The 13638-nt window shown below is 33.9% G+C and overlaps 1 protein-coding gene and 2 long non-coding RNA genes across 3 annotated transcripts; 1 reads left to right on the forward strand and 2 right to left on the reverse strand.

Moving 5' to 3' along the window:
• Positions 1 to 215: 215 nt before the first annotated feature.
• LOC145043675 (uncharacterized) lies at positions 216 to 962 on the forward strand. Its single transcript, XR_013681112.1, has 2 exons — positions 216 to 623; positions 702 to 962. It is a non-coding gene; the product is annotated as an uncharacterized LOC145043675 (long non-coding RNA).
• A 434-nt stretch (positions 963 to 1396) lies between these two features.
• On the reverse strand, positions 1397 to 3327 carry LOC145040708 (uncharacterized). The gene is made up of 4 exons (XM_078988614.1): positions 2832 to 3327; positions 2591 to 2743; positions 2264 to 2513; positions 1397 to 2196 (listed from the first exon to the last, which is right to left on the reverse strand). Exons 1-4 carry the CDS (start codon positions 3162 to 3164, stop codon positions 1397 to 1399), a joined length of 1536 nt encoding a protein of 511 aa, XP_078844740.1. The 5' UTR covers positions 3165 to 3327.
• A 4920-nt stretch (positions 3328 to 8247) lies between these two features.
• LOC145043676 (uncharacterized) lies at positions 8248 to 10419 on the reverse strand. The gene is made up of 4 exons (XR_013681113.1): positions 10017 to 10419; positions 9293 to 9346; positions 8604 to 9209; positions 8248 to 8387 (listed from the first exon to the last, which is right to left on the reverse strand). It is a non-coding gene; the product is annotated as an uncharacterized LOC145043676 (long non-coding RNA).
• Positions 10420 to 13638: the final 3219 nt, after the last annotated feature.

Consider the following 13638-nt stretch of genomic DNA (forward strand, 5'->3'; position numbering starts at 1 on the left):
TTTTAATAGAAGTCTTTCGACAAAAGAGTGCTTTTCAAAGCAAACATAAAGGGGTTTAGGTTTTAGGTTGTGACTCTCAAAACAAAAGCTATAATCAGTTTATACATTTTGCATCAATTGGTAATTATTTTTAACGCCGTTAATACATTAATTAATAATAGAATCCAAGTCTCTATTTGCTGTAGTCCAAATTTAAGATATAAATAATAGGGTAAATTACACCGTTGGTCCCTCGTGCACATGCCAGAAAGCATGTTTAGTCCCTATTTCCAAAATTTAACTCGTGCAGTCCCTCGTTGTTATTTATCTTGCATGGTTAGTCCCTATGCACGTTAACTGTTAACTCCTTCCGTTTAAGCCACCCACGTGCCTTGCACGCAGGGGCATTTTCGTCTTTTCAGGGTTTGTGTCTATATTTAATGCCGTTACACTGCAACCCTCTTTTCCTCTGTATCCTCTCATTCGTCTCTTCCCCTCGTTCGTCTCTTCCCCTCGTTCGATCGATTTCTTCCAAATACATAACAATGATCGATATTAAATGCAATTGTGGAGCCACTGCAGTGATTCACACATCTTATAGCAAAAGAAACCCTGGGAAACTCTATTATGGTTGTACAGTAAAGGTAAGGTTAATGACTTCAATTTCGTTCTTCGTCTTCTCTAATTTTGCCCTAATTCTTCATCTACTTTAATTGGTTCAGGGACCATTATGCAAGTTCATAGGATGGGTGAATGATTATGATCAGGACTGTGATTGTATGGCGTTTAGGATGAAACTTGAAGAACAAAATCGCAAATTGAAGCTTTACCTAGTTATTAGCTGGGTTTTTTTTGTTTCAGTCCTTATATATAAAGTGTAGGTTAAGTAATGAAGTTGTTAGTATTTTGGTATGTGTATATTGTAATGGAGACTCTTTGTAATGTTATTTGTATTAACAAAAAAATTTCAATTTTAGTTACAATATATTGTGTAATCATAATGTGGTGTTATCAGTTGGTGTTCAAATTTAATGAAAATGTGGTATATGGCATACAAACAATTAAACCATTCAATATACCATATGCAACATATGCAATATACCATTCAATACTAGCATATGCAACATATGCAATATACCATTCAATACTATGCAATATACCATTCAATGTTATCAGTTGGTATGTGTATATTGTAATGGCAACATATGCAATATACCATTCAATACTAGCATCCAATATAACAATTAAAAAGGACAAAAACTCTAAAATATCCAAGATAACCATTGACCATTAACATAAAGGGACATCCAAAATAACAACATAGTCTTGTGGCATACAAACAGTTATCCTACACAGCAACAAAGTATCAAAATACAACACATAACAACAAAGTATCAAAATACAACACTACAAATTCTCAAAGCATGGGGCTTTTTCCTTTGTTCCCAACTCCATTTTGTACACCACCACTGCTACCTGCTGCACCTTCTCTTGTTGTATTCCCTGCTGCACCTTCTCCTGTTCCATTCCCAGTATGTGATTGTCCCTTGCAGGTCCTTCCATTATGGCCCACATTTCCACATTTTGTGCATGTTACAGATTTCCATTTTGTGGACACTCCATCATCTTCTGTTGCAGATCTTCTTCTCTTTTTTTTTGGTCTGCCAATAGGGACACGATACTTTGGTGGTATCAACTTGGTAGGACATGTGCTTTTTTCCCACAATAACCTCCCATTAATAGGTTCAACTTTGAAGACATACATTTCTTTCCATGTCTTGAGCCAATAAGTTGGGTGTACCCATGTCTCAGGTATTCCAACATTTTCATTGTTGAGCCTCATATCCCATATAGCTGCTATACTATGTTTGCAGGGTATGCCTGTCAGTTCCCACCTATTACATGAACAAGTTTGTTGGTCCATATTAACCACATACTGATTAGTACCTTCACTTGTAACCTGGTACTTCCCATTGCCACAGAACACTGCCCTACACTGTGATGCCCTTTCTTTAATTTTTTCAAGGGTCTTAGTGGCTGTAGGAGTTAATGGGCCATTAGCTTTATCAATTTCTTTTTGAACCATGACAATTTTCCTCATGATATACTCCCTAATAAACTCCAAGCAACTGATAATTGGCTTATCACGACCCTTCACTATCTTGCTATTCAAACTCTCACACATATTATTCAACACAGCATCACAATGTGCCCTCCCTAATAAAACACAACTGTATTAGATTATTTTTAAAAATTATACACTTATAAACATAATATTATATACCTGAGAAGTGGGATCTGGACCAGTGCTTAGGTGGAATAGAATTAAGCCAGTCATATGCTTCACTGTTAAGTTTCTTTAATTCTTCCATGGCACTGTTGAATTGTGGTATGGTGGTACATGTTGCACATTTCCAAAGACAATCCTTGAATTCCTTGCCCCTCCATTTACGTTTCATGTTCTCATGAAGATGCCTTAGGCAATATCTATGCTCTGCTGCTGGGAAAAGTTTCTCAAGTGCAGGCAATAACCCCTAAATCATCAAAAGAGTGAGGTTGCTTATTGAATTGTAAAACATGCATGTGAAAATGAATGGAGAAATTTATTTACCTTCTGTCTATCTGATATGAAAGTGAAGTTGGAGTTTGCATACAAACCAAGATCATCTCCTAAGTTAGTTAAAAACCAGGTCCATGAATTAAAGTTCTCTGCTTCAACAACTGCATATGCCAAAGGGTATGTGCAATTGTTCCCATCTAAACCCTGAATTATCATGTCAAACACAGTAATAAGCAAACAATTAACTATGGTCAAACATTAATCAAATACTAAAATATGATTATGCACATACCACTGCTGTCAGGATCATACCATGGTATGGACCCTTCATGAATGCACCATCAAGCCCTAGTAAATCTCTTTTCCCTGCTGCAAATCCACTTTTCAGTGGACCAAGACAAATGTATACTCGTTCAAATACCCTGGTCTCAGATGCATAACATGGTTCACTTTGCACTTGAAGTTTGACTGTGGTGTTTGGATTTCTACTCTGCACCTCCTGTAAGTAGTCTCTTAGACATGAGTACTGAGCAGCAAAATCTCCCCTAATTGATTCCAGGGCTTTCGTTTTCGCCCTATGAACTTTCATGTCTGACAATCCAAGTTGGTATTTCTTCTCAAGCATCTCACGTAATGCTCTAAGTGGTATTTCTGGGTTTGCCTCCACTGTGTCAACAATCTGTTCAGAGAGAAACTTGTAGTTACATGCCCTAATTTTCCTTGTTTGAAGGCACGTATGTTGCTTTTCATAGGTCTTAACAGTCCAGTTAATGTCTTTTTTCCACTTACTCACTAGTAGGACCTATGGACATTTATGAACAGAACCATCTTTCACTTTCTTTTTCTTTTGACTTGGTCCCACTTTGTCATTACTTTTGCTGGTCCCACCTGTTTCTAATATCCCAAGGTTTGGTATTGTCCCTTTGCAAACCACTCTAATCCTATTTTTGTCATTCTTGACGAAGTCTAACTCCCTTCTACTCTGTATGGAATGAAGATAAATTTGTTGCTTAACTTCCTTGGCTGTGCTAAAAGTCTGGTGGATGTAAAATGGATCTTTGATAGCAGCTGCTTCATTCTTATGTGCTCTTCGTAAATCTCTTATCTTCTTCCTTTTTTTACTAGCTTCACCCTCATCTGATGAAGATGCAGATACAAATTCTTCAGTGTTTATAACCTCTAATTCTTCATCACCTTCTACTGCTTCATCTCGATCATCAGGAAAACTTCCAACCCACTCCACCTCTTTGTCAATGTTGAGGTGAAAGTTCTTCATATCAACCTCTGGATCATCTAACAAATTATCTTCATCAACTATGTAATCGCTATCTTGACTGTATTCACTATCTTCAGTGTCATCACTATCATGACTGTCTTTACTAGCTTGACTGTCTTCACCTGCTTTTTCACTATTTGGTTCATCTTGTTCCATAGGAGTCCCACACCATTCAAATGTATCATCCCAACCATCAACATTAGGACATGTGCTTCATATCATTGGTTCAGTCAAAGGGCTTTCAATTCTTGGTATATAGGCAGGGGTTGACTCAACTGTTTCACTCAATGTAACAAGGGGTTGTTCCAAGGTTGTTTCAAGTAATGTACTAGGGGGTTCGTCCATAGTTTCTACATTCTCAAAAACAGGGGCTTCTTCACTAGGACAATCCCCTGAATTTGACCATGTCAATAACAAGCTTTTACGACAAAGGGACTCAGGAATTTCGTGTATCTTTATCTTTGCAGGGTTTGGGGACATTTGATACGTATGGAGCTTGGTTTCCCAAAACTCTGTATACACTTCTATCACCTTGTGTTCATACACGTATGACCTAAAGTGGTTTATATCTTCGTCACAACCCAAAGCATATAACCCAAAATCTAAATCCCAGGTTGGTCGTTTGAAATGATAATAAATACTTTTACCTGGTTCCACACAACCAAGCAATTCCATTATCTCGTCCATATCATGCACCGAGAACAAGTCACTATCAATGCCATCAATATATTTCATCTTCCCCTTTATGTATTTGCGGCCTGGAAACTTCGTAAAAACTCCACCATAGTTCAATCGTATCGAGAACATACATGGATTGTCAGCTGCGAACCCAAAAAAAAATTACGTTTTAGGAACGTATAATGGATGATCAACTGAAAATGTAGAAAATTTTACCGTATGAGCTTTGGAGATCGTATTCCTCCCATTCTTGCCTAATCCTCCAGTTCACCATCGTAGAAAACTAGGGTTTTCTCGTGCAATGCTAAGGGTCGACGGAGGATGAAATCAGAAATGATCGGTTATCGAAGTCGCGCCATACTGGTTCATGTATACAAACCCTGAAAAGACGAAAATGCCCCTGCGTGCAAGGCACGTGGGTGGCTTAAACGGAAGGAGTTAACAGTTAACGTGCATAGGGACTAACCATGCAAGATAAATAACAACGAGGGACTGCACGAGTTAAATTTTGGAAATAGGGACTAAACATGCTTTCTGGCATGTGCACGAGGGACCAACGGTGTAATTTACCCTAAATAATAATATTATTATCCGGTTAGTATGAAATTTAAAAATGGCATGCTTCAAACATCAAAAGGTGAAATAATGAAGTGGTGGGTACCAATTAAACATAATTAGCGTTTTCCATCTTCCATTGAAGATGCTGCACATATGCAAGTACATGTTTTTCTTAATGCCTTGTTATGTGATATCCATTAGTTCATGCGAAAGTGCTTTTATGTCTTTACTTGAATATTAAAAGGAAGCCCTACCACTATCATCTGCATTTAAAGCTCCGAACTTTCCTAATTGCGAAGAGAAAGATTATAAGTTTATAACTATACAATAAACCCAATTATTCTAATCTTCAAACATAGCCAACTTGAATCCGCCCTTTTGACTTGCCTCCATTAAGAGAATAAACAAAAAGCAAAAGGAAAAAAATGTTTGGTGTATATATATATATATATATATATATATATATATATATATATATATATATATATATATATATATATATATATATATATATATATATATATATATATATATATATATATATATATATACTAACCGTTTACCTGCACCAAGCGACGGGTACAAATAGTTTTTTTCAAAAAGAGATTATAAAGGCGATTAACTCTTTTGTGTAAATAGTTTAATACATCAAAACAATTATTAATAAAAGTTATGCTAGTGAAAAAGAAATGAGTAAGAAAAAAAATGAAGAGTTAAGACTGTTTACTAATATGTACGAACATATGATTAATGAATCTTTTCATTGAGTAGTGTTCTTCGATGATTAGTTGTATTGTCGTCAGGGGGTATCTTTGTTTTTATTTATTTATTTTTTATATTAGAAAAGTCTACGCATGCATACACTACTCTACTTCTAAATTTACATCTTTTTGCTAAGGAGCAACTATTTGTCATCTTCTAATACCGTTAGGCCAAAAACAATTTAAGAGAGAGGGGGTCCTGTTACGACAATACTTATATTTTTACTTGAACCCCCAATCAATTGTTAATGAGCAAATATTTATCAACTTCTAATACCGTTAGGCCAAAGACACTTTAGTTGTACATGTGTTTCATAAAAACCGAGGCACTGCTTAGTTTCTTTTTGGTAGTTAGTTTCATAAAGATATGAGTTTGTGAATGTGATGTGGTCATCATTATATTAAATTGTGGGTGATAGTTTTACATGTGTAACAGGTCAGCAACATGTATATTCCGATGAAAATTTTTGTTTGGACGATTATGGTTTAAGGTTTAGGTTTGATGTTTCTGGATCTTGGTTTAGGGTTTAGAAATTAAGATTTACGGGTTAGAGTTTAATGTTTAGGGTTTATCTTTTGAGGTTTAGGCTTTATATGCAAGGATACGTTTTATCTTTTCTTTAATAATTTTATAAAGTTTTATTTAACAAATATTGGAGTAACGATGATGTTGGTTTATATGTTCTTCGGTTTTAAGTAGTTTCATTTAACCTTGTAATCAAATAAATGAATACATATAAAAAACTATAAGACTATTAATATTTTATTTTCCAAATCAGATATAATAATATTAAATGTCTATATAAAACTTATACAATTTTTGAAATATTATAATAATAATGTGTAAAAATAAATTAAAAATGTTAATACGAAAATTTACAAAAACTATAATTAATTTATGAGCTTGGTGTACTTTCATTTATCATTTGCATGAATTTCAATGCGCGTTTCACTCGATTATCATGTGTCCTTCATTGTAACTTCTACAAAGATTCAAATCAATTAAATCCATTTTTTCATAGAAAGAAAATGGAGGTCAGGTAAAATGGTATATGTGCTTCTAACATGCATCTATAGAGAATAGTTCGAAAAGGATAAAACTGAAAAATTTGAAGTCAAAAGAGTCGATTCTCATCATTTCCTAAGTAATTATAAAAAAAAATTACATTGCAAAAGGGATTATCCCAACACTAATCATCTATTTATTATTTTTCATCATAAAAGGTCATATATGTTAGAAATTTGGGTGTAGAAAGGCTTGGAAATTCTGAGAATTGTGATTATCACTTTTAAATCAAAGTATATGGTGGTACTCTCAAATCTTCAATTGGATAAGACTCAGAGACACAAGAACGGAGAATGTTTGATGATATTTTCGTATGTACCAGAAAATGAGACCAAAACCAACTTTAACAACTTTGTTTGAAAACTGTCATATGATAGTTTTAAACTGTCATAAAACCATAAAAACTGTCATAAAACGGATATATGGATAAGGGTCAAACCAATGTTCAATTATCTGAAAAATCAATTTTCTGATGCATTTTTTAAAAATCAATCAGCTGGATCCCAACTAGGGCCTGCCGTCCCTTGGACCCCGCCAGGGGCTGCCGCCCCTTGGACCCCGCTCCCAGGGGCGCTGCCCCCGGACCCCCGTTCGTTTAGGGGCTTCGCCCCTAAATGACAGTGTACTTTGAAACTTGAGCAAACTTAAACAAGTATGTACTCCACACCTTCCTTACTTGTTTAATATTTATCAAGATCATTTTTGGTCAACGCAAAGTAATCTCATTACAATTAAATAATATTGATGATCAAAATCACCAACAATACATACAACCAAAAATCCAAATACACCCAACCAATAATCACAACTTGCCGATTTGCATACATACAACCAAAAATCAAAATTCACGAACACATATATACCTGTTGTTTAGTGTATGGTGCAAATTAGAGAAACAACCATATTTCACATGATTGTTTAAACACACCCACTTATATATAACAAATCATACATACAGTTGAAATTTAAAATTTGATTGGTTGAAATGGTGAGAGGAGGATTGATGAGCTGGAACCAAGTTAAACAAAATTTTCAACATTTTTTATTATGTCGAATACATGAGGATATGTTGGTAGGGTGGGGACACTTTTTCATGCATAGGAAGTGCAAAGCATATGTTTATTATAACATAGGTAGAGAGATATGAGATGCATGTAACCGAGAATTACCACCATAAATCGCACATACATAGACTCATAGGTGTTCATGGATCGTAGAAAATGTCGAAAAGGCTATTAGATAATATGTATTAAAATAGTAACTTAGCTCTTTCCATCATTTTCTAGAGTGGTTGTAAAAGTAAAACTATGACTTCCTCCTACATTCAAATCAACACACTCATATTACGAAATCACCAAAACAGCTTACATTTAAATAGAAACAATGGCAAAATAGAACAATCATTTAATTAAACCATTTCCAACATATATACCTACAGAAATAGAAATCAAATCAACATAATCATTTAATAATCCAATGATGCAAATCTAACCATTACAAATTACAGATCTGCAATAATAGAAATGAGTAAGAATTAATTCAAACATATAAAACCAACACATTTTTATAACATATGAAAGTGAAGATTTTAAACCTAAAAAAATACGTTTGTAGAATAATCTTTATATTCATTGAGAAAATAAAAAAATAAAAATCAATTGAGAAACGAAAAGGAAATTTCCAACTAAGGAAAAAAAAAAAAATGGGAAGATGCTACATGTTTACCCTTTGAAAGATATATGGTGGAACAACCATTGTAATTTCTTCTTTAGCTAACCCCTCCAAGAGCTGAAGAACACAAATTAAGACTTTTTATTGAATAAATCATGAGTAACAAATTAATACATTTACCCTTTAGCAATTGAAGATCTCCATCCAAGCATAGATTCAGTAATGGTAGTTATATTCATCATTATATTCATCTAATTCAGATCCACAAATAGAATTGATGTGTGTCTATGTATATGAAAAATGAGAGATAGAGAGAGGTGGTTTGTAGCTGTTGCGGGTGGTTGAAAGTGGAAGTTGTCTAGAATAAGCGGGTAGATGCAAACCATACCGGTTGTTATGATGTCATGAATGCGGCATTGAGTGGAGGTGATGGTGGTGTTGAGTATGTGTGAGTGAGAGTACCATCGTCATATCTAAATAAGATGAAGGTAGAGCAACAATAAAAGATTCACATGCAACCAGATTTTTATCAATCTCCATGTAAGTGGTTCTGTTGATACTACATTAAACATGCAAAATCAATACCTGGCTACAGATATACCCCATTTACTGTTTTCATCAATAGGTATGAACATAAGCACCATAAGTATTCCCAATACCCTGAAAAAGAAAAAGAAAAAAAATTACAAAAGCAAGATGAAAATCAAACTGAATTATCTTTTAAACTAATTAAACAAACTTACATGAAGTATTAAATATGAAATCACCAATCGGGGAGTACAAAAGAACACGAAAAACTGAAATCAACATCCACAATCTGATCAGTGTTACCAATTGTCGGGTAGTCTGATAGGTTAGAATAACAGTAAAAAAACAAAAAAATAGCAATTGAGACTAATCACACTTGATAGGGTAGGATGGTAATTGTGGCCAAAAGGTTTTTTTTCTATGTTTACAACACTAGTTGTTTGCATGTTTATTGTAGCATTTGAGTATCTATTCGTTTATCCCTAAAAATCAAATAAATTCATACCAATTTTAAACATGATTGTTCCTTGTTAAAAATCAGAGCAGCACAATCAATGCAGAAGAACCAATTCTATAACTATGCAACATTCCAAAAAATGTTTTTTTTCCTAGTGTGCATGAGCAAAAATCTCATGTACTTGTATTGCTGCACCAACTAATACTCTAGAATTAATGTTTTTATCAAAATAAGTGATTGGTAATAAGAGTGTAAACACCAAAGGGTCTACTGAGAAGCAGGGGATATAATTTAGTTTAAAGCATTTGCTACAAATTATTATTTGACATCAGGTATGTTGGTACATATGGATCATTTCAAACATATAAATATATAAATGCATCATTTTTAATGATGCTAAATTACAATATTCTTTGTCTTTGTGTTAACGGTCTCAATATGTGAGAATTAGGACAAATAGAAAATAGATTGGAAAAACTTACTAGGTAAATGTCGATAACAACTAAGGAATGAAGGAGAGAGATGAATCAGAAATTGATGACTTAGAATTGTCCTTATCCTCACCTCTTCGCTAGTAGTGACGGTTAGGGTTGTGGAGACTATTAGGGTTTCTCGTCATAACAGAAGGTAGAACAGGGGCAAGAGAGGGTGTGGCAATGGCAGTAGCTAGATAGGGTTTCAAAATCTGGATCTTCGTTAGACACAGGTGTGATTAGGGATTTGAGAAGAGAAACAGAGGTAAAGAAAAGTGCAGTTGCAAGGCGTCGATCATCTAGGTTAGAAGGAATCATCCAGGTTAGGAGGAAGAGCATTTGAGTGAGCGAAGATGGTGATACCGGAGGTACACCAAAAACTGAAGCGAGTTAGAAGAGAGGTGATATAAGGGGTGGGTTTTGTGTCGAGGTGGCTAGGGTTTAGTGTTTCCAACATGTTGAGATAGTGGTACGTTTTTACTAAGCTTAATAAAATTGTACATTATTTTATAATAAGCATACCTCTTAAATTTCAAGAAAGAGGCAATATCTTTAATAATATATATATATATATATATATATATATATATATATATATATATATATTTTAGTGAACATACAAAATGAATCATTAGATGATTCAAAGGTAAGATTATTCACAAGAAAAAATTCCCACAAAAAAACATTTTCATGATTCATTTTTAAGTAAATTAAGAAAATAAAATTCATTTTTATGACAATTTTAATGAATAACAACGGAATCATTGTTTAAATAAATCATCGGTATGTTTTTTTGAGATTTTTTTGGTGAATCATATTATTTTTGATTCATCTAGTGATTCATTTCTTTTGTTCGTCAGAAAAGTATGTAAAAAAAAAACTTATTACCTTCCTACCAAAAAAAATTTTTACCGAATCTACATTCGATATATATATATATATATATATATATATATATATATATATATATATATATATATATATATATATAGAGAGAGAGAGAGAGAGAGATAGATAGATAGATAGATAGAGAGAGAGAGAGAGAGAGCTCATGCGAAAATGCAAATAATTTGCGAAAAAGTGAAAACAAGGAAAAGCTATGAAATTGTGTCATCTTAACCTTATATATTTGACAAGAATCCATCAAAACTTTGAACTACATGTTAATAATCGATGATACAAGAAAAATTGTTTCAAATTAGCAAAACTTTTTTTTTTAACATTTTTATTATGAAAACTTGAATTTAAAAAGTGATTAAGGACGTGAAAACAAAATGGTTGTTAAAACCACCTTTAAATCTATGTTATCATACCCTTCAAAATAAACTTATTATCTTTAATTTATTGCTAATAAATTTAATTTCTAAAGTACACATGTTTGATTTTTATAAGTTAAAATTTGTTTTCTCATTTTCGCAAAATATTTATCTTTTCGCATGAACTTACTTCTCTCTCTCTCTCTCTCTCTCTCTCTCTCTCTCTATATATATATATATATATATATATATATATATATATATATATATATATATATATATCGACAAGCGGAGATTAAAGACTTTCATATGGGCGGCGAGAGATTCACATACATGAGTAGAGTGCATGCCAAACTCAATAAACAAGATAGATTCTTTGCATATGCAAACTTCTTGAATTCCTTTCCATCTTTAACTGCTACTGCTCATCCTAGAGAAATTTTAGACCATTGCCCAATTACCCTCTCCTCTGATCTGGGTGATTTTTGTCCTTATAATTTTCAACTCATGGTTGTTGTTGAAAAGTTTAGATCAAGTTGTACACAATGCATGGGTAGGTTTCCATGGATACGGTAGTGCTGATACATACCTGTCAGCGAAACTGAAACATCTAAAGGATGAAATTAGAAAATGGAGAAATAAAGAACATAAGAAGGAGAATCAGGAGTTAATCAATACTAAAGAATTACGGGGTAATCTAGAAAAAGTGGCAGAATCTTGAGCTCTCGGTCCTAATGAACTGCAAATTAGAAGCAACGTTATTCAAAAACTACTGGACCTTGAGAATAGGAATTTGATGGACATGAAGCAAAAATCGAAGATAAGATGGGTTGAAGACGGAGATGAAAAATCAAAATTCTTTCATGGTTATGTTAGTAACAACAAAATGAAAAACAAAATTATGGGGCTATCAATAAATAGAAGATGGTCGATGGGTGGAAACGATATCATAAGCGAAGCCTTTCATTTTTTCCAGAACAAATTTGAAGAATAACGGATTTCTCGACCAAAACTTGTTAACTCCAACATCAGATCTATTGATATGATGGATACAATCAGGTTATAAGCCCCATTCTCAGTTGAAGAAGTTAAGAAAGTTGCTTGGGCTTATGGTGGAGACATAGCCCCAGAACCAGATGGATTGACTTTCAAATTTCTGAAGAAATATTGGACTATTTTTGTTGATGATGTGATGAATTTCGTAAATCATTTTGATGAATTTGGTACTCTTGGAAGAGGTTGCAACTCCTTTTATATAACCCTTGCTCCAAAAGTTAAAGACCCTTCTACTCTAAATGATTATCGACCAATCAGTCTAATTGGGTGTATGTATAAAATAATCTCAAAATTGCTTGTTACTAGAATAAATACAATTGTGGGTAGGGTAGTAGGTGATGCGCAATCAGCTTATGTATAAGGGCGAAGTATACTCGATGGACCATTGATTGTAAACGAACTATGTGGATTGGAAAAAAATATCAAGAAAAACATTATGCTCTTTATAGTGGACTTTGACAAAGCATTTGATTCCATCAACTGTGAATACTTGGATTCGATTCTTTCCCAAATGGGGTTCGATGTAAACTGGAGGTCATGGATTCACGGTGGCTTTGCTTCTACCAAAACTTCGGTAGCTATTAACAGTTTGCAAACTAAAGAGTTTAGAATCTCGAAAGGGGTTAAACAAGGGGATCCACTTTTCCCCTTCCTATTTATAATGGCAATGGATGGATTAAATGTTGCAATGAAGACGACTATTGCCAAAGGCATTTTCAAAGGGTGTTAATTACCGAGTGATGGTCCAATAATCTCTCATCTATTTTATGCAGATGATGCATTACTTGTAGGAGATTGGTCAAGGAATAATCTGAAAAATCTTGCATCCATACTTAGGTGCTTCCATGCATCCTCTGGATTGAAGTTAAACTTCCATAAATCCAGGGTCTTTGGTGTTGGTGTGTTGAATGGGGAAATATTAAAAGGAGCGCAACTTTTAGGATGTGAATCAAGTTCCCTTCCATTTTTCATATCTCAGTGTGCCAATCAGAGCAAACATGAAGCTAATTAAGAATTGGAGACCATTTATAGAGAAGCTTGAAGCCAAACTATCTAGATAGAAATCCAAAATGTTGTCTTTTTTTGTTTGGGGGGGGGGGGGGGGGGGGAGGTTGACATTAATTAAGGTGGTATTAGGTAATCTTCCAACATATTACATGTCATTGTTTAAAGCCCCAGTTGGTTTCATAGAAAAACTTGAAAAGATTCACCGAAAGTCCTTATGGGGTGGAAGTGAAGAAAAGAATAAAATTCAATGGGTTGCTTGGGATAAAGTTGTTGCTGCTAAGGATCTTGGTGGGCTGGGTATGTTAGAGCAT

This window comes from Lactuca saligna, chromosome 4, assembly GCF_052625555.1.
Source record: "Lactuca saligna cultivar CGN05327 chromosome 4, ASM5262555v1, whole genome shotgun sequence".
NCBI classification, from domain to species: domain Eukaryota; kingdom Viridiplantae; phylum Streptophyta; class Magnoliopsida; order Asterales; family Asteraceae; genus Lactuca; species Lactuca saligna.